Raw genomic sequence first — 21,949 nt, forward strand, 5'->3', positions numbered from 1 at the left:
TGACCTTATCTTCCTTTATTGAAGATAGAGATAATCCACCAGAGCTGCTAAGGCTGTTTCCATACTGACACCAGTCCTGAAAGCAGATTCAGCTGACATCCCATTCAGCAGCTTTTTTTTTTTTTTGGACATCCTGGCTGTTGCACCATGTATGGCTCTTTGGCAGGTTGCTTCCGCTGTTTCTTCCTAGCAACACTATGCAACACAAGTTGGCTTTTCATGCACGTATATTCTCACGTGACCCAGTGCAATTCTATTTCCCCCTACCCTTGCTTTGCCACTGCTCCTCTTGGCAGTCAGGTGGTAAAATAGACATCTAAACCAGTTAATATAAATAACTGTTTTTAGGAAAATAAAATCTTCCTGCTTCGTGTTCATCTAAGTCTGTGATTCCCAACCTGGGGTACGCAGCATCCCCCCAGACATGTGTGCTAGAGAGTTTGAGGGAATGCGAAAAAGTTACATCAAGGATTTGCTAATACGGGGTTACAGTTTTAGGGAAATGGGTTGCCAAGGGGTATGTGAATGAAAATAGGCTGAAAACCACTGATCTAAGTAGTTAATGCCTGCTGAGCTGTTTGGATCCAGCAGTGTTTTAATTCATGCAGTTTGGGAGAAAAAGATAAATAAAAATGCGCACGTGTTTAGAAAATATTTGAGTCACTTGGTGCTGATTTGAACAGACCTGGTGATCAGCTCATGGCTGAACACCACAGTCAAACACATTCACCACAAACTGTGTCTTATTTATTGAGAATATTTCTTATTTATTTAGAATATTTCTGTGCTGTCTCTCCAGAGTTCTGCTTAAAGCAGTTTACAGCTGAGATGATAGAATCATGAAGTTGGAAGGGGCCATCTAGTCTGACCCTCTCCTTCATGCAGGATCAACCTAAAGCATCTCTGATACAAGACATCAAGATAATACTTATGACCCCTGTGGCATTGGTCTGACTTTTAGTCTGGCTTGCAGATCAGGTTTGATGAAAGGGACTTCAAACAGCAAGGAAACACTAACAAATTGAGGACTACTTTAAATAGTTTGGGTGGACAAGATTCAGTTGACACCACAGTGGCAGAGAACAATGCTTTCTTTGCTACCACCTCATAAACCTTTATGGTGTGTTCTGTCCATCATGTTTTAGCTGTCACCAAACCCTTTTCATCTGTATTCAACTCTCTGGCCCCTTCCACATATGCAGAATAATTCACTTTCAGTCCACTTCCACAATTGTTTGCAAGTGGATTTTGCTATTCCTCACAGTAAAATCCAGCTTCAAAGTGCATTAAAAGTGAATTGAAAGTAGATTATTCTGCATGTGCAGAAGGAGCCTCTGTCAAACCAGAAACCCAAGATCTTCCCAAAAGGAAGAAGAAAGTGTGGGGGTGAGGGGTGGGAGAGACACTCTGTCCATTGATGCCTGAAGAAAGGCATTCCCAACTGTCTTTAGAGTCCCAGCAGTGTCACTTTTAAAGGAATACACGGCTCATTATTTCAGCATTAACCGATTTCAGATCTCCATTCCATTTACGTCAGTCAGTAGCTTTTCTTGAGGCCCTCCTGAGGAGTTGGACATGTTCCTATTATAAAGCATTGGGATGGTATTTCCATCTGCATCTAACAGACTTCCAGCTAGCTTTGCTTCTGAAAAACCATATTTCAATGATAATGTACTAACCCCTCTCTCTTCTTAAAGAACAGGCCAGATTAGAGCTCCAGAGAAACAGATTCCAAACAGTGTTGCATTTCCTAAAGCTGAAGAGAAATACTTGCGTTTTGGAATACACATAAAATGTGACATCTGCCATAGGTATAACCTTAGGGGAAAATGAAAGAACTGTGTATAACAAATGAGAATCCAATGTGTATGTTTGGTGTGTGTACTGGACTGTCAGAAAAAACCCCTTAGAGAATCACATACTGAACAATTTGGAGAGTAGCTGTTTTGCACTCTTACACAATTGTTTTAAGATGATTATTTTAAAATAGGTTATCCATCCCTTCCCCAACTTCGAAGAGATTTTTGGAAACACAGAAGAACGTCCTGTTGACTCTTGCAGAGTTTCACAATTGAAGGCATAGATCACAAAAAACAAGGGAAAAGATTATTGAGTTTCTCATCAGTTCCACTATTGCTAGGATGTGTCGGCTGGCAGAAAGCTCGGAGGTTGGTGGAGAAGCTGAATGCATGAGTTGTCCTGAAGTCAAGGCGGGTATTATGTAGCGGTCCTTTGCTGTATATGACATGAGCATACATTCATTGAGTGAAGCGGTCAAAACGGCCCTGGACCACCATCCGAAGTTTGTTGACTGAAGCCAACACTTGGGAACCTGCGGTTTAGCAAACGGAGGTGCATCCTTAACGCAGCAGCTTCTCTCCAGCCACTTTTCTCCGCCTTGCTAGTGATCTCCAAGGCGACGATGTCCCTGAGCGAAGGAAGGGAGATCACTGAAGCCGCTCAAGCCTTACACCTCCCCCCACTTCCCCCTGCGCCCTCCCGTCACTCTTCCTATTCATCTGGCCCCCTCCGCCGCGCTCGCGCCAGCTGTTTCGTTTGAGTGACAGATCTCTCTCCGGGTTTCTCATTCTTTCTCCCAATCCGCGCGGCTGGGCCAATGACAGGCGCCGCCTGGCCTCCGGTTAGCCAATGAGCGGGCGGTTGCGGGGGCGGGCCGCTCTCGGAGATGGTGCCTTTGGCATTAGCGGAGGGAGGGCGGGTGCAGCGCCCGGCGCGCTCTGTGGCTTCTTCGCTCGGTCCTAGCCCTGGCCGCGCCGCTCGCCACCAGTCCACTCCAAGAAGCAGCAGCAGCGCCGACCTCTTTCCCTGCTCGGCGACGACGGAGCAGCAGCAGTTTTGGAGCAGGCTGCGCGATGGCGGTGGAAGAAGAGGGACTCCGGGTCTTCCAGAGCGTCAAGATTAAAATAGGTACGGGGGAGAAGAAGCAGCGAGGCGGGAGAGCAACAAAGGGAGCGGCGGAGGGTCGCGTCTTCCCAGGCAGACTTTTCTGCCCGGCTTGCTAGCAGCGGGGGCTGCCCTGGCCGAGGGTGCCTTAGAGCGGCGCGAAGGGCGCAGCGCAACTCCCGGAGTGGCTGCAGAGCGCGGAGCAGCGGCCGCCTGAGGCGCGCTGGGGTTGGAGCGTCCCGTCGGCTTCGCCTCTCTTTCTCCCTTCCTCCCCTCCGGCCTCCCCTTCTGCTGCTTCTTCTTCTTCTGCCAGCTGCTCGTGGGTCTCTTCCTCGGCAGGACGGCGGTGGCCACTTGGCCGGCGCGCCTTGAGTCTCGCGCCGCTTCTCCGGCCCGGGAATGAAAGGGAAAGGCAGGCAGGAATGCCCGGGGGTGTGTGTGCAGGAGACTAGTTGGCGGGACAAGCCCAAGAGAGGAGCATGATGCTGCTGCTGCTGCTGCTGGTGGTGGAAGAAGCGGATGCTGCTCCGCTGAAGGGGGATTGACAGAAACTGCACAACCGAGGGCAGAGTCGGGTGGCAGCTAGGGATGGGTGCTGCAAATCTGAGCAAGAGGCTCCCATTCCGGCAGGCTCTGAGGAACTGAACTCCGGCTGATCCCCAGAGCACAGAAAGTAGCACTTCAGTCTAAAATCTGCCCGTTGCGTCTTACTGGAGATTTCTGACAATGGTATGCTCATGTCTGCAGGGTATTCCCACTTGACAGTCAGTTTAGTATCATTCTCTCCCCCCCCCCCCCTCCTTCAACTTTGTCACTCCAGCATGGTGCCAGTATGGCGTAGTAGTGGATAGGAGCAGTAGATTCAAATCTGGTGAGCTGGGTTTGTTTCCTGTGCTCCTCCACATGAAGCCTCCTGGGTGACCTTGGACTAGCAGTCACAGTTCTCTCACAGTTGTGAGGCCCCACCTGCCTCACAAGGTGTCTGTTGTGGGGAGAGGAAGGGAAGGTGATTGTAAGCTGCTTTGAGACTCCTGAAAGCTAGAAAAAAGTAGGGTATAAAAACCAACTCTTCTTCCTTTTTGCTTCTTTGTCTACTGCCTGCCCATTGTAATTACTTGGAAAAGCCCTCTTTCCTGCTACCTGTGTGCCTCTCTTGGCTTTCTGTGGCCTTATTGCTCCAGTGTCTCATAGCAGTTTAGTTTCCAGTTGTCATCCCTGCATCCTCTAATGATGCTCTAAAGGCCACCTACCTCCTTGCCGTTTCTGGCTGGCACAATTCTGTCATAGTGAAATGTGGATTTTGGTTCCTCTTTGCCACCATGACCACTCCTGAGCCTTAGATGTATTGCGTTTGTACTCTTTCTAAATCCTAGAGCAAGTTTGATTAATTTAATTTATCTTCTCTCACACCCTATGAAATTTCACTACTTCCGTTTTGGGGTGTTATATTTTTTTAAAGGAATCCCCTTTTATGTTTCATGTTGAAATTTCTTCAGAATCTCTTGGCGAGGACTGCTGACGGAAGACAAGAGATATTTTTGTGGCTATCTTAAATATAGACGGTGGTTTCTTGCTATAACTTATCTGTTCTGCTCCTGTGCCATCGTTGTCAGTTGCAGCTAGAAAGCACTTCCTTTTTTCCCCTTCTGTTTTTCTCTCCTCTGACTTAGATGTTCAGAACTGTGTGTCAGAAGTCTATTGCTGTCCTTTTATGGTGCCAAGAAGTGGCATGATAATGTGTTGATCTAGTGGGAGAGCTACATGGTTAATTGTCCACATGAGTGTTCCCGTTTGTGAAATGTAATTGTGTTTTGCCTGTGTACAGATGATAACTCTTAAAGTACACCTGAATGGTATTAGAGAACCATCACTGATAGACAGAGCCCTTCGGGGGCGGGCTGTATACCAAATGTAATAAATAATAATAATAAAGACATATGGTAATTCCTACCCACCCACCCCATTCCACTGTGATTTTTGGCCAACAATTTTTGCTTTTGCTTTTTTTTTTAAGTAGGTTTTAAGTTTGAAAAACTTAACTTTTCAAACTGCTAAGGTTTGAATTACGGTATGTGCATGCTATACTTACACAAATGATACCGAGTCAGTTTTCTGCATCCTAGAACCAACCTTGACAAAAAGAGAACACAGAATAGCAAGGTGAGGGCATAATAAAGGTTCCCTCGTTTTTCAGTCTACTGATGCTTCAGTCTGTCGAGGTTTCATAGCAAGCAGTTGCTATGTGGTTATCACAGAAGGTAGTTTGGTTTGTTTGAAAGATGGGCTGTTATTTTGGCTGTTGAATGACTTCCAGGCTGCATCATTAGAAAGTAAGCAACAGATGTCACTGTAGTAGATTAAAAACTCTCTCTGGTATTAATTTGAGTGTACTGGGTTATGGTGAAAGTGTTATGTCCTTAACAGATTAAATCCAGTGGGAGAATTGTGCTTTTCCTCCAACCATTACAGAAGGCTTGGCATATTGACATTTGTAAAAGCAAACTCATCCCCATTGTATAATACAAATCTGGGGTAGTAACTTCTACTCTGGGCTGAAAATATGAGAACTTTTGCCAGTATGCTTTCTTTCCACGTACAGTTAACTTGGTACAGTTAACCGAAATGAACTGGGCCGTTCACCCCATTTTATTAACCATGTTAATGAGCTAACATAATAATGCAAAACCTGATTTCATGTTCCACAGATGAAGGAAGACCCCTTCAAGTTGCAAATTTGCAGTAGGCCTGATTTTAAAGAACAGCGGCAAAGAGAAAACAACACAAATCTTGCAAAAAATGTGGAAGCCTAGGTCAATGAACAACGAGACCTGTCCCATTAATTGACAAGTTAGTCCCTCACAAATCCAGGCAGCACAATGTGTGTATTTTACAAAATTGACATGGCTAAAATCAGTGTTCTTTATATTGTGTGGCTTATCTTAGGGCTTTATCTGTGCCACAGGTAGGCAAGAAATCCCCCCTCCCAAACCCCTAAAACACAGTGAGCCCTTAATTGGAAGGTCTTTTTCCCTGTTTGCTGGTGGAGTTTTCCAGGATTCACAGAAGCTGTTTGTTCATAAGTAGTTATTAAAAGAATTCGTATTTGAAAAAAAACACTGATCTCTAACAGCCCATAATTTAAAGAAATGTTTGATCTGGCAAACTTAGTGTATATCCATATTGTATTGTCGAATGCTTTCACGGCCGGATTCAACTGGTTGTGGTGGGTTTTCCGGGCTGTTTGGCCGTGGTCTGGTGGATTTTGTTCCTAACGTTTCGCTTGCATCTGTGGCTGGCATCTTCAGAGGTCTGTGAAAAGAGAAAAGACACAGTGTGAAAAACAGTGTGAAACCGCCCCCCCGCCCCCGTTTGTGGTTTTTTTGTATTTTAAAGTGTTTTTTGTTTTTTGGCCTGCAGGTGGCGCATTTTGTAGGCTAGCAGCACCAACATTTCAGGCTATTGTCAGGGGTCCACTCCAAAACAGCATCACTTTCAATCTTGTTTTAACTGGGGACCCCAGATTCTCCCTTTAAGATGGATTTAAAAGGAGAATCTGGGCTCCCTAATTTAAACACCATTGAAAGTGATGCTGTTTGGGGGTGGATTTCAGCATCACAGCAGCCACCCATGGGGGCGGGGGGGGGGGGGCGCAAACCTCAGGTTTTGCACCAAGCTCCATTTTCCCTAGCTACCCTTCTGCCTGGAGGGGAGGGAGAAGGGACTGCCGGCTACCAGCTGGGAGCCCAGCCAGTGGGGGGGGGGGCGGGCAGGGCAGGGGAGTCTGCCATCTCTGGCCTTGGAGAGCTGCTTTTATAAGCACTGATGCCGGGGCGGGGCTTTCGGAGGTGTGGCCACACCCCCAGGGGCAGGTGGGGGTGTGGCCTTGCCCCTGAACCCCCCCATAAAAAATCTATACCTACTTCTCTTCAGTGTGGTGTAAGTCTTTTTGAGCAATAGGCTTTTTGCAGGTGGCCAAGTGTTTTTTGGCCTTCCCACACCACCTGAAGCCCCTTTAAAGTGGCATGGCAGTGCAGAAGTAGCACCATCACTGGCAGCTGTGTGCTCTCAATTGGATTGCTAGTGTCTTTTGGAGAATCATGTTACATTCAAAGTTCCCTATTTGCCTAATTGCAAATATGCTTGTGTACTGCTCACAAGAGTTTTTTACTTGAGTTGGCACACAAGACCCCTGTTTGTTTTGATTCACAAAAACTGATGGACCACTGGGAAAGCTGGCATCGTGCTTGTGGATACACTGAAGAGTAGGTGGTAAAAATGTGTTAGCAACTGATATAGAGCTTGAACGTTAACATCAGTAAGTCAGTAGCCTGTTTTCTAAGTTTGTGTACTGCCATTAGTTTACAGATCTCATGTTGAGCTCACAGCTCATCCTGAAGGTGACAAAAACTGGACCGGTGTAGCAAGGCTATGGCTATTTCCGCACAGATCCCTGAAAATGTTTGCAAAACGTTTTCTATTCCCTTCTGCTGCAAACATTTTTATTTTGGTTGTGCGGAGAGGGCCTATATCCCACAGCAAAATATGGTTATCCTGCTAGTAGCAAGTGGTAGAGAGGTAACAGGTGGGAACACCTTTCAAATTTTCAGATTACAAGCTTATTTTCTGGTGTTTAGACAAAAGACCTTAATTCCCAGTGGTCCATTAAAATCCTTATGATTTCATGGCTGCCTTGTATAACTGGCTCTGCAAATGAAACAGATTCCAGTCTCAAAGCTGCAATTCCTAAGCGTGGTTTACTTGGCAGTGGGACTTGGCTTTGAACATGGTGGTGAAAAGTTGTGCAAGGCTCTTTTGCCCTGTGTCAGCTTGTAACCATCTGAAATGAAAGCTATTCTGTAGAAATGTGCATCCTCTGGATGCAGAAACAGCTTGTGTATGCTCACTGTGCAACATCATTCCTTGATGTGGCAAGGCGGGCTTGCCCAATCTTCTGCTTAGAATGTCTGAAGCTGGTTTGTGGGAATTCATGGGAAAGAATTCCGTGTGCCTGGACTGGATGTAATCTGTGGGCTGGGTGCATAATATGGTGAACAGGTTGGGTAAAACCTCATGACCACAAAAGTAGATACTTGCTTCTTTTTTTAAAAAACAACAACAACTTTTCTAGCCAAAATATGGAAGTGTAAGCTGTCAAGAACAACCCCCTTCTGTTTTTCTATTTTTAAGATGTAATCCTTCAAAATTCAGTTGATGGACTAAAAACAGAAGACACCGAATTCATTAGATGTTTGTAATTGGATATCAGAACCAAGCATCCTTTCAGCTGATACTGTTTTGTATTTGAGTCCTCCTCCGCTGAAAGAACTATTTTTGCCCAAACCTCTTGTACATAAACAAGACAAACGTGTCACGTAAAGCAAGCAGACACTTCCTACAAGATTGCCGCTTGGAGGAAGTGTGCGGCTCTGACGTTTCCATGAGTCACCGTATCAAGACATGAAAGGAAGCAGCATATGGCATGTGGCAAATGATTGGTGTGGAGCAGTGTAAAGAGGGCACTTTTGCTTGGCAACGTAACTTGTACTTGCTAATAAATATCATTAGGGATTCCTTAATTGCTATACTCCTTTATGTAATGGTAGCTTATAATCAGGAGTTCTCTCCAAACCTATAACTTTACGCTTAAAACACCATTTGGTCCAGCTGCTTGTGTTCTGTGACTTTCTCAAATTCTCTGTTCTAAGAATTTCAGGCAGCCAAGTTTAGGTTACCATAGTGATCTTCAGTGGCCTTAACTTATTACTTTCATTTGTGCTGTCTTGCCCAGTACATTTGGGAAATTCATATTCATAGCTGAGGCGACGTACAAAGTGATAATATGATCAATAAGAACCGGGAAGGCAGACGGTGGGTAATCTGTGAATGGGATTCTGGTGGATGTTTCATGCAGGCAGGGTTTTTTGTGCGCAATAGACTGTTGTATCCACACACAGTTGGGCGGACGCTCATAACAGAAAGAACTTCTGAAAATGTATTTTTAAACAATCTAGCAGGAGGGGTTTAATGTATAAGTGGGAGCCATGTAGAAGAAGGGCTGTGGCCCAGTGGCAGAGCATCTGGTTTGTGTGCAGAAGGTCCCAGGTTCAATCCCTGACCTTTCCAGTTAAAAGGATCAGGTTGCCAGTGATGTGGAAGACCTTTACCTGAGACCCTGGACAGCTGCTGCCGGTCTGACTAGATGATACAGACTTTGATGGGCCAGTGGCCTGCCTTGGTAAAAGGCAGCCTCGTGTGTTCATAGTTAGACTTGTGAGTCAGCTATCATAAGATCCTAGCTTGGGATCAGTGGCTTGGCAAGGCACCAGCCTTGTGGAGGATGTATTGGCATTCCCAGTCTGCATGCTCCCTGCCTTCCGCTGGTCATTCACTATCTTCCCACCCAGCCTCTTTCCTTTCTGCAGGCTATCAAGCTGGTCTTCCAGCTTACTGCCTTCCCAACCTACTTGCCTTCCTAGCTCTTCTGCTCTAGATTAGTAGTAGATGCATGTGTTTGTGTTTCTAGCCTACTTCAATGCAGCGCTGCTGAACTACCTAAAGGAAAACACAAATGGGCAGAGACAGTCAGGGCAGCCAAAGAGACAAGAGTTGAACAGAGGCAAGGATGGGCCAAGGATGATCAACATGCAATGATTGGCTTCCAGGCCTCAACCCAGTTTGCAGACTTATGATTGGACTCATAATGTATGAATGGTTTGGCCATACATTCATAAAAACATAGGGATTGCTATGGTGCAACAGATAGCAGAGGGCCAGTTTCATCTGGATGTTACAGTGTTGGAAGCACTTCGCATGTAGAGGCAAATGAGATTGCCAGCAGGCCTTGACAAAAAACATTTGGTTGATTATAGGCTTAGTGCATAGAAATGGGCAGGTAAATATAGTTCTATTGAACAGACAGGGCATTTTCTCCTCCATGCAGTTGGATTTGCCAACAACTATACACTCAGTGGGGATTTGTAGCCAATCATGGCCCGCTAGTATCTTCAGGGCCCAGTTTCAAATCCTCACTCACGAAAGCCTGCTGGGTGATCTTGAACTATTCACTCTTTCAGCCTAACCTATCTCACAGGATTGTTGTGAGGATAAAATGGAGAAGAGGAGAATAATATAAGATGCTTTGGGTCCTCTTTAGGAGATAACCCAGTGTTTAACTTGCGTATATGTTGAAGACAAACGATGAAGCTGTGAGGAAGAGTTGAAGAAGAGTTTGGATTTATAACCTGCTTTTCATAACCTTCAGGAATCTCAAGGCGGCTTGCAAACTTCTTCCCTTTCTCTCCCCACAACAACACCTTGTAAAGTAGGTGGGGCTGAGAGAGTTTCAGAGAGAGAACTGTGATTAAGCCGAGGCCACCCAGCAGGTTTCATATGTTGGAGCGAGGAAGGAAATCTGGTTCACCAGATAAGAGTCCACCACTCTAACAGGCCAATCCAGAGCAGTCGTGCAGGCGGGAACAGCACCACTCCAGTGCTACACTGTCCCTTCCATGGGCTTTCCCACAGTGCGGGAAGCCCAAAAAGTAAAAAGAAAAAAAGCAGAGGGGAAAGCAGAGGTATGCCATGAAAATTGTGGTGTATTTCCGAGGCTGGCTCTGTGGGCGCAAGTGAACTAAAAGGGCAGTGGAAGCCAACCAAAGTCAATTCTACCCCTGCTAACACCCCTGCTATGCCCCAACCATGCCGATACAGCTCAGGGCAGCACAAGAGTGCTGATGCAGAGCTTGGCACCATGGCCGGGCATCCTAGGGTCCTGCAGTGGGCAGGTGCTGACTGATTTGCCCTCTGCCGAGGTAAGTGCTCTTACCTCAGCAGAGGGCAAATCTGCTGGCATAAGGCTGCACCACCTCCAGAGGGGAATTTCCCCTCCCCCCCCAGATTGGGGCACTAAACCACACTGGCTCTCAATAAGTGTTCTTCAGAAGGTTATGTTTTATCTTCACACTTAGGAAAACTGCTGGGAAAAACATTTTGAATGGTAAGGTTCAATTAGATTTAGAGATGCATGTATAACATGATCATTATTCTTTCTTTCCCTGTTCCTTATCTCTTAATGCTCTAGGGGATATATACACGTTCTGTGAATAATGTTTATAGCCAAGAACTCTGGATGATGGAAAGAAGTCATTGCAAGAGCTTATAGTGTTAGATGCTGTAGTAAACTGTGGTTTGATCAGATCTTTATGAGTTGTAGTGTGTGAATGGATCAACAAACCATGGTTTGGTGTCAACCGGCAGATTTCAAACTAGTGTTTTATAAATGGTTTATGAACCTGTTTACACTAATTGATGCTTGTTGTATTGTCTGAGACTAGCCACTTTTTGTTGAGTATCACTGCCTCTTGTGGTTTCCTGGCCACAGAAACAGTAAATAGGTTGGCAGGAGAGAAGCCGAGAAGGAAACAATCTGGGTACATGCACAGCTGGGATTTATTTTACTTGTGTTGGGTAGATTAATCGTAGCTGTGCAGTGTTGTGACATTTTATTCAGCCAGTGTTCTCAGTTTAACGTTTCTCGATATTATAGTTTCGTTGTGTGCATTGCAGGGTCTGTAATTCGTATTGACTTTATCTATGCTTAAGTTTTATCCACTGGACTTAATAATCATAAGTCACTTTTTAAAGAATATAATTGCCAGTTATTCCTGAGAAGACTGTAAGAACAAAGTAATTATTTGATGCCTTGAATCGAATAAAACTCTTCTCTACCTACACAAATGTTGTTCTTAGTATTCATGATGTAACTTGTCCTGGTCAATATCTGTGCTCAGTAGTATCTTGGTACCCAAACACTAGTGATAATAGTACACATAGAGTTTCCAAACTGTGCCTAAAACTAGGAAATGTAATTTTGTAATGTTGTAATAGTTCATGAGCTTAGAGGGAGAGGGAAGTCAACCTTAACTGATATCCATGTATGATTGTGAATAATCAAATGTATCAACAACATTTTTAATTAATTCATGTTATACTGACATCACACGTGTTCTAAAGAGTCTTGTGGATGCTGTCCCAAGGACTAAAAACCTTTTCATCATCAGATCACATTCTGTGTGACTTTAAATGTGGAAAGTTTAAAATGATGTTGGCTTTTTCTGCACAGCAAAAATAAAACATCTTGCAAATGATATAAAAAGAACCGTTTTTGTTTTTTTTGTCCAGTGCGGAAAAATAAAGCATTGCCAATAGAGGTGTATCTAGGAAAAATGTAGCCCGGGGCAAAATCTGAGTTTCCTGCCCCCCCCACCCCCGCAATGTGAGGCTGCCTTCCCCCCACCATGACCCAAATAACTTTTTTACAGCATGTTTGGGGCAGGCGACAAGCCCCAGACCAAGCCCATGGACAACAGAACCCACCTGGGGCAGGCTGCCGGGCCCCTCTGACTCCCCCGGGGTGTGACCACACACTCACCTTGGGACAACGAGGCTGTAGGCAGGAAAGCCAGTGGGACTGCCAGTGAACTTCATTCCGTTGTGGGCTCCAATCGGCCTGGCAGGAGACCCCGGGGCTGGGATCAGGCAAACACAGGAAAGGTTCAGCAGGGCGGACCTGGGTTTTACTGGAGGGGAGGAGCAATTGAGGAAAGAGAGAAGGTGTGGGAAGGAATAAAAGGAAGTCTGAGGGAGCAGTCAAAAAAGACAGCAGGAGAAAAAAGGGGAAGGAGGAGAGGCGTGGGGGTGATTTTGGGCCCCCATGTGACTAAAAGGCCTCCACCGGGGACATGTGACCCACGGGCCAATTAAAACTGTTCTTTTTTCCCACTATTTTCTACTGCAGCCGAGATCCTCCATGCTGCCGGCTATTTGCTGAAGGTTTCCCACAAACATTTCCCCTGCTTGCAGCGTAGCCGTCCGTCATTTCAGCGTTTAAAGTACATGAATGAACTTAGTTTTGCCTGGCGAATCTGCAAATGTATCACTTTTTCCATTTGTTTGTTTTCATGAGATGTTTTCGAAGCTATGAAGACACAATATGAGAATTGATTCTCATATTGTGTCTTTGTATCTTTGAAGACACCTCATTGAAAACAAAAAATGGGGGCGGGAACAACACGTTCACAGAATTGGGGAAAAGATGTCTAGTTTAGCGTTTTCAGAATACAACAGGTTGAGCTGAAATAAAACATCCTGAAGACGTCTTGGGGAAAAAGCTGTGTGGAGTTCTTCCCCAAAACATTTCTGTTTATGTCCTCAAGACATTTTATTTATACTGTGCAGAAAAAGCCGTTGTTTCTTAATAAATAAATTAATAAACATCAAATCAGAACACTTAATTGTGTCTTGTTTTGTTTCATTTGAGCATTTAGACAACCCATTGATGACTTATATCAATACCCACCCCAAAACAACAGCAAGAACAACAATCTTGTGTGGCTCAGCTAAGGTAAAATGGCATATTCAAAGTTGCTTTGCGGTTGTATTAATACCAGCTTCTTCATGAAAGAATTGAATGTTAGCTCTCTTCTTAGTGAAAAGAACACTGTCTCATATGGAAACTACTAGGATGTCATGACTGAGTTTCTAGAGGCTTGAAGGTCCAAGATTGTGCTTTCAGAAAATCTTATTATTCTGACTGCCTTCTATGACCACAAGGCTCATTCTCCTTAATTTAAAATTAGTGAGGACCAAAAATAAAAAAGGGGGGATTCACATATGGCATACCGATATACAATTATATAACTTTTAAATCCTGATCCAGTAGTTTTAACACAGTGGTGCAGTGGTTAAGAGCAGGTGTACTCTAATCTGGAGGAACCGGGTTTGATTCCCCGCTCTGCTGCTTGAGCTGTGGAGGCTTATCTGGGGAATTCAGATTAGCCTGTGCACTCCCACACACGCCAGCTGGGTGACCTTGGGCTAGTCACAGCTTTTCAGAGCTCTCTCAGCCCCACCTACCTCACAGGGTGTTTGTTGTGTGGGGGAAAGGGCAAGGAGATTGTAAGCCCCTTTGAGTCTCCTACAGGAGAGAAAGGGGGGATATAAATCCAAACTCCTCCTCCTCCTCCCCTCCTCCCCCTCCCCCTCCTCCTTCTTCTTCCTCTTCTTCTTCCTCTTCTTCTTCCTCTTCCTCTTCTTCTTCCTCTTCTTCTTCCTCCTCCTCCTCCTCCTCCTCCTCCTCCTCCTTCTTCTTCTTCCTTCTTTCTTCTTCTTCTTCTTCTTCTTCTTCTTCTTCTTCTTCTTCTTCTTCTTCTTCTTCTTCTTCTTCTTCTTCTTCATTTCTGTGTTACCCTATTTATTTAAAATATTTATATCCCCTTTCCACAATGCCCAATGTGGGTTACATATTGTTAACACACACATTTTAAAAATACATTACTCAGTGTACATGAGGTTAAAATTTCAGCTCCTGCAATGTATATCCCTACCAGCTACCAGTCAGAGATGTTAGTTACTTTTGCCAGATGTGTGTTGAAATAATTCTGCTTTCCACCTTTTACAAAAGAGTGAATATAGTATCCACAAGGCTATTCCAAAGAGCCACAGAAAATGAGTGTGCGTGGTCTGCGGATGAGTAGACCTCCCCAATAAAAGGAATGGTAAAAAATGAGGTGTCTGATGACCTTAGTTTGCTCGCAGGATCAAATGGGGAATGGAAATCCATTACAGATGTGGGCCTGGAATGGCTTTAAAGGTAAAAACCATTACCTTGAATTATGTGTAGAAACAAGTAGGTCGCTAGTGAAGCTGCTGAAACACAGGAATAGTGTTATACTGATGTAAACCAGTCAATAATTTAGTCACATTCTGTACCTACTAAATCAAGGGTGGCCAATCTATGGCACTCCAGGTGTTCATGGACTGAAATTCCCATCAGCTCCTACCAGCATGGCCAATTGGACTGATGGGAATTGCAGCCCATGAACATCTGGAGTGCCATAGGTTGGCCACCCCTGTACTAAAGTTTCAAAACTGTTTTCAAGGGAAGCCCCATATATGTATCGCAGTAATCTACCCTCAAGGTTAGAATGGCATGGGGCAGTGTGAGGCATAGTCAAAATCAGCATCAGTGGAAAGTTGTTTATTTATTTACACTCTATTTATTTATTAGAAACATTTTAAATAAATACTAGAAAGTACGCTTCCCTGACTTTCTTTTCTAAGAGTTTCTAGCCGCTTCCCTGACTTTCTTTTCTAAGAGCAAAGTTGGATTTTGACTCAGAGAAGTGGGCTGTTTATGCCATCATAACAGCCATTGACACAGTGTGTAACACACTTCTCTCTGTGATACACCTCTGAAGATGCCAGCCACAGATGCAGGTGAAACATTAGGAACAAGATCTACCAGGCCACGGCCACACAGCCCGGAAAACCAACAACAACCTAGTATGCCATCAGTTTATTTTGATGTCAACCCCATACAACTGGTCTTTCTTAGATCCAGTTTCACCTTGTTTTCCCTTAATCACTTGGTTTCCAGGTATTGATCTGGCACAGAGACTGCAGCTTCTGGTGAGTTAATTAAATAGATGTATAATGGGTGTCATACGCATGTTGGTGACAGCCAAACCCTAATGTGCCAAAATCTGATCATCATATAAAGTTCCAAATTGTTTGCACTATGCACACCAGATGCTTTTTGTTGGGTTTGTACTTCATTAAACAAGAATATTGCATTTTCACAGAACAAAATGTGAAATAAGATTTGCAGTTGGGGAAAAAACATATTACCTTCTCCCCCCCCCCCCCCCATAATCCTTTGTTCACAGAAATGGTTCCAAAGACTGCACTCGTATTTACACGATATGACCTGTGAGGCAGACTGTATGGGATGAGTAGGGACCTGTAAACCAGAACAAGTAAAAAAAGAAAACAAAGAAAGATGAAGTTTAGCAAGGTGCCGGCAGCTGCTCTGGGAATATTTGATTTTGCCTTTTTGTCATTTTAGAAGTGATGCACCACCCTCCAAATCTGTCTTGAACATTTTGCACATATCTACATTGCACAGAGTTCTCAACAGGCCTGGACAGGAATGCCTTTCGTAGAGATCTAATGTATAGAAATGGGTAAATGAAGCTTTTTGTGGCATGCCGTTACATAATATAAACCTCTATCAAAGGGACAGGATATTCAACATCCCCTTCAGGCAGCTGGCAGGGATGTCTTTGCACTACTATTTGGTTGTACTGTTGAATGGAGATTTTTGCACAATGCTTAAAATACAATTAAAGTATACATTCCCTGGAAGTCTGGTCAAGTCCCTGGGACATGTCTGTTATCCTTACACAGTCCACACTCTTCTGAAATCTCCAGCTATGCTAAGAATTCTAATTGCCTGAAATAAGGTTATTTTTTTTAAACTAAATCTTGTTTAGTGTCTCTGCTAGAAAACCCCAATAGCCTTGTGTGCATTTCAGAAATGGTGTTTACACCTTGCAATGTTAGGTGTCTATAAAAAAATTGCAACTGTGTGACCATTCCTTTGCATGTTTATGTTAATTTTTTAATGTTTATTAAACCACAATGAATGATCTTTCTTAATTAGAAGGCAAACACAGGCAAATGGGATCAGGCTTCCCTGTTTGAACTGTTAGCACTCCAATTCTCTTAAAAAGTTGAATGGATAGCAAAATGCCAAATCAGTTGCTGCTGCCTGTATATCATAATGGAGTACCTTAACTTTAATGGAAATAGGATTGCTTATGCTTATAAAGCTATTTTTTGCTATTCTGAGAGGACATCTGGATATTTTTCTTCTTGCTTTTAGGGATACCTATCGGAACGAAATATAATTTCCTTTTGAAAAAAACTAATGTGGACAGAAACATTTGCTGTGGAGGACTTACTATTTGCTTCCCACCTGCAGAACAATAAATATTAGCCAAGCACTCCATAATTACAAATACTTTTTAGGAATTTCCAGGCCAGAATTAAAAAGCTTGGAGCATGTTTTAAAAAAAGAATGAGAATGATGTTTTGAATATACTGTAAAAAGGAACTTAGCTACATGATAAATTTGCCAGGATCCTTTTGGTGAGTTCAACCCACCTTAATGTTTATGTTCTCACCATGTGACTTGGATGCATCATGGAAAGAGTATCCCTCCCTGCCCATGCTTCGTGCCAATTATGACTACAGGCAGGAGCAGGAATGGTCATTACAGGCTAGTGCTGAGTCACATGATGGAAATTCAAAGATGCTAACAGCAGGGTGGGGAAGAATTTCTGCACGGATGCTGTTTTCAGCTGACTCACCTTTACGGATGTTACACAGGACCAAACTAGATGTAACGGCATCCACGGGGTCCACTGCCATTTTAAAGGGATTTAAAAATGCTGCAAGGGCAGCGTGGATGACTGAGGTGCTTCTGTTTCTTCCCTGTGCCTCTTCAAGTGCTAAAAAGGCAAGAGATGTTCAGAGGTGTTTTGCCATTGCCTGCCTCTGTGTCGCAGCCCAGACGTTCCTGCAGCTGGGGGGTGGGGGGTTCTCCTATCCCAGGGGTCCCCAAACTTTTTAAACAGGGGGCCAGTTCACTGTCCCTCAGACTGTTGGAGGGCCGGACTAAAAAAAACAATGAACAATGCACAAATGATTGTAAAATGTTTGATTTCACCTTTCAGCCTTTCTGTCATGGTCTATGTTTAGAACAGTGACCAAAGTATGTCAAGTACAGGGTAGGCTCCAAATATTGTTGGGGAGGCTGTGGAATACCTTCCCCTGTTAAAAAAAAAAAGGCAGAACTTTCCCAATGAAGCATTCCATCTAACCCAGGATCAGGTATCTTCCTGGGTTCTTTCCTCTTTAGCAGCCAGTGAGCGATTCGCCAGCCTGGCTGATGCCAATGGGAGTGAGAAGCCCGGAACAGAAAGCCTGAGAGCAACACATGGAGTAGCCGAGAGGGAAGGGCGGAGCAGGCGTTGCCACATGTAAGGTTTCCAACTCTGAGTCAGAAAATTCATGGAGATTTGGGGGCGCAATCTGAGAAAGGCAGGGTTTGGGGTGGGGAGCCCACCGTCCAAAGTAGTCATTTTCTCTAGGAATTGATCTCTGTCACCTGGAGGTCAGCTGTAATTCTGGGATATCTCCAAGCCTCCCCTAGAGGTTGGCTACGCTTACATAGAGGTAGCATCCACAAATATGTCTCCTGCCTGTGATCAGCAATGTTTAGAAAGCAGCAACTCCAGTCACAGAAAAAGAGCAGACCTGTGGGCATTGCCTTGTTGCATAGGCTGGTTGGGGAGAAAGGAGCCCAAGGGAGCCGATCTGGCAGACCTCGAAGGCTGCGGGTATATCCAGAGCTCTGTTTTGCCTCCAGCAGACCCAACAGTCAAAGCCACGGAGACCCATTCGCCGCCTACCAGCTGGTCCCGCAGGGTGGGGGGTGGGGATCGCCCTGTTTGCTTTCAGCTGGCCTTGTTGGCAGGGGCAGAGGTGGGTAGCCCCCATTCTCGGGTTGTGGGGGGCCTGAAGGCAGACATGCCACTGCAACCACAACAACCTCCCAGTGGAAACTCCTCAGCGCCACTCAGACCCGGAAAGAGCCCTGCATCAATGGCCGTTGAGGCCGGTTCCTCCTCTCCCTCGAGACCCCACTGCACATGAATGGAGCCATCGCCGCCATGCCTAGCGGGCCGGATTAATGCCTTCAGGGGGCCACATTTGGCCCCCGGGCCATAGTTTGGGGACCCCTGTCCTATCCAAATATTAACAAGGGCTGATCTTTCGTAGCTGCTGAGATCTGGTGAGATTGGACTAGCCTGGCACATCCAAGTCAGGTCATCTTTGGAAATACTTTCATGCAATTAATGAGGCAAGAAATGGAAGGTAATTGCACAATTGCTGAGACTAAAGGGAACACAAGACAGTGGAAGCTGTCAAACTGATAATCTGTTACAAAGTCAAAGATCTGGCCATGGTCTGGAAACTGGTCCCAGTCAAACAAGATTAGCTTTAAGCTGGATCTGATTAGGATCTACTGTTGTGGAATCACGTACAGCAGAAGCGGAGACATTTTCCCAGATGGTTCAGTTGGGAAAGGGCACTACCTATGAACTTTTCAAACCCGCTATCTAGCACTGCTGCTTCTTTACCTTGAAGCATGACTGCTGTCTTCCTTGGAATAAAAATATAAATCAGGGTAGTGAAACTGATAAGTAAAATATTTAGTAATAGTGAAAGTGAAGAACAGGCAATCAAGGCATGCAACAATGCACAAGATCCTATTTGGTTCATTTACTGCTCTCTGCTATTAGCAGTACAACGATATAAATTGTGCCAATATGACTGAGCACTATTTCCGTGCCCAGTTCATAGTTATAAATCTTAGTACAAAGGAAAGGCTTGTTTTCTAGGATTCAGCTCCAGACATTGTGTCAACAGTTTTAAGAGATTTGCTACAACAGAACTGTAAAGTGTCTATTTTCCTCATTCCCATCATTTATCAGCCTGGGCCAAAGATACCATCTAAGATACCATCTATAAAAGTTGCTGTACTTCTAAAAACAAAACTTTCTCCTCTGCCACTTTGAAGAAAGGGCAGCATTGGAGCATATAACGTGTTACTCAGTGGCTACATGTAAACACTTTACTCTCCAAATTGGGCAATCCCCACACTTAGAGGGTAGAAAACTGAGCTATGTTTGTATCGAGTGAAGCCTTCTGAGTACAGTATTCGTTGCAGTGTGGTTTGGAAGATGTGGGATGTGTAAAAATTCCTTGTTAGATCCAAAGCACTCCAGAACAAGTGAGGTTGGTGCAGTGGAGTTTCTCTGTGATCTTCCTCCTGCTTGCAGCCGAGTCCCCCCCTCCATTTTCTTAGTAATCAACGGACCCTTCAGCAACATTGTGGGGGCAAAGTGTCAGTCTTCAAAAGGAGGGGGAAGCATAATTGCCATTCCCTTGGTAACTGGTGCCTTTAGATCCAACTCTATACATTATGAAGCCAATAGATTGCTGGGATACATGATGGATTAAAAACAAGGAAAGGGAGAGAGCCAGCAGGTAACCAGGACATGGCAGCAAACAGTAGGGAGATGGACTAGAATTGGCAACAGTCAGATCAAATAGAAGGTCTTTTGTAAAGTGGAAAATCCAAATAAAAGTGAGGAGATATATGTTGTTTGAGACAGAAACGCATGAGCATCCTTTCAACATTAATTGGCCCAATTATTACCTACCATACCCTTGCACTTGATTAACGACATTTTAATGCCATTCTTTATGAACCTTCATTATTGCCAAGTGATCACTGTGTGATTATGAAGTAAAGTATGCCAAGCCCCATACCACAGGGAAAGGAACCTTACAAGAAGTGGAAGAGGAAAAGGAATGTGAAAACCTTGCATGGTTGAAAAGCCACTCTTTTCAATATTATATATTGCTCATGCTGCAAATATATAAAGACACTGAAATATGCAGTTTGGGGCTGCAAAAGGACTGAAATTTAAGACACCCTGCTCTTGTACATGGCATGAGTAAGTTAAAATGAATATGCTGTATTATTGCTGAACATTGTGGATCATAAAGCTTTGCTGGAGCCAGGCCTCTTGACACTGTGCGTCTCAGGATGATTTCATAACCCACATTTGATAAACAAAGTCTGTTCTAGAAGTCACCACACTCTTGTGCATGCGTGTTCCTGTTTTGGAGGTGAACTTGCAAAATTCAAGAGGTTAGATAATATAAGAGGGGTGGAATACCAAAGAGAGCTTCAGGCACTTAGAGGTGCTAAAAAGCATTCGGCTTTTTAGATTTCATCATTAATAATAGTTACTCCCAGTCAGATTTCTGTTGAAGGGAAATCAACACAAAGAAAGGAAGATATTCAAGTGAATTAAAAATGTATCTCCCATTGAATTAGTTGGGTTTTAGCATAGAAGGTGATTGTTCAACAGCCCTGTAGTAAATGGAACAACTTTTAATTTTATGATTTAATATGGACACAAAGTTCATTTCTGTGCATATGCAGACATTGTTTGGCAGTGTCATGGTGTATGTACTTAAGAGTTGAAAACACGCTGTGCTCTGTCCTCGTTTCTATTAGTTGCTAAAATGTAATGTCATGCTGAATTTTTGCAGTAACTTACAAGAATACGTAACAAAATTAAAATATCAGTATTTTAAAATGCTCCAATGAACAGAATTGCATCAAAAGTCTTCCTGAAAAATTCACAAACTTTCTTAGGAGAAAAAAAATCCAGTCATATCCCTATAGAGCTGTGGTGGCAAACCTATGGCACTTCTGATGCTTATGGACTACAATGGTTTGCCACCATGGCTATAGAGTGTTCCACAGTGAAAGGTTTTGGCAGCTGCCCTTATGCCCTTATGTGCTTCATTGGGGAATCCTGAATTAGTGTATTAGGAACTGCTGTATGCATGCAAATGCTAACACCACTATGTGTATGAAAGGGGGTGGTTGAGAATGAAGAGGAGATGAAATTATGCACATTAATTGTTGTTCTGTCTATCACTTTTTTGCATTCTTGTTCACTATCTATTCTTGTTAACTACCACTCCCAAAGTTGGCGAAGGATTATTGGAAATGTATTGTCGAAGGCTTTCACGGCTGGAATCGCTGGAGTATTGTGTGGCTTCCAGGCTGTATGGCCGTGTTCTAGTAGCATTTTCTCCTGGCATTTCACCTGCATCTGTGGCTGGCATCTTCAGAGGATCTTCTGAAGATGCCAGCCACAGATGCAGGCGAAATGCCAGGAGAAAATGCTACTAGAACACGGCCATACAGCCTGGAAGCCACACAATACCCCATTATTGAAACTGTTTCTGTACCTGACCCTTTGCTCATAACAGGATTTTTCAGACTTTCTTCTGGGAGACAGAAAGATAGAGCAAGGAATCTCTGGTTTTGTTTCTTCAGCATGCAGAAATTCCTGCTTGTTTGATTTCCTCCCAAGTCCCTGAACTCTTAAGAGTTAAACACTAAAACATACACACAAAACATAGCCTTTGTTCATAGAAATGGAAGGCCCTCTCACTCAGATGAATTAAGAACTGAGCTCCTTCTCTGGAAGTGATATCACACTGTTTGCCCAACTTTTTTTTTTTTAGTCTTCTCTTCAAGAGGTATGGA

The 21,949-nt window shown here is 44.1% G+C and overlaps 1 protein-coding gene across 3 annotated transcripts in view; it reads left to right on the top strand.

Moving 5' to 3' along the window:
* Nucleotides 1-21,949, top strand: part of RASA3 (RAS p21 protein activator 3) — a 211,123-nt gene that overhangs the window by 42,923 nt on the left and 146,251 nt on the right. Inside the window, exon 1 of one of the 3 annotated variants that reach the window (XM_048492562.1) lies at nt 2,715-2,928. The exons of 1 other annotated variant lie outside the window; for it this stretch is intronic. In XM_048492562.1, coding sequence (XP_048348519.1) covers nt 2,874-2,928 — 55 coding nt within the window. In that variant the 5' untranslated portion in view covers nt 2,715-2,873. Of the gene's footprint in view, nt 1-2,714; nt 2,929-21,949 lie in introns of those variants that run through there. One more of the 3 variants, XM_048492564.1, reaches the window with a different exon arrangement.

The sequence above is a fragment of the Sphaerodactylus townsendi genome, linkage group LG04 (genome assembly GCF_021028975.2).
Source record: "Sphaerodactylus townsendi isolate TG3544 linkage group LG04, MPM_Stown_v2.3, whole genome shotgun sequence".
In the NCBI taxonomy this organism is placed as follows: Eukaryota; Metazoa; Chordata; class Lepidosauria; order Squamata; family Sphaerodactylidae; genus Sphaerodactylus; species Sphaerodactylus townsendi.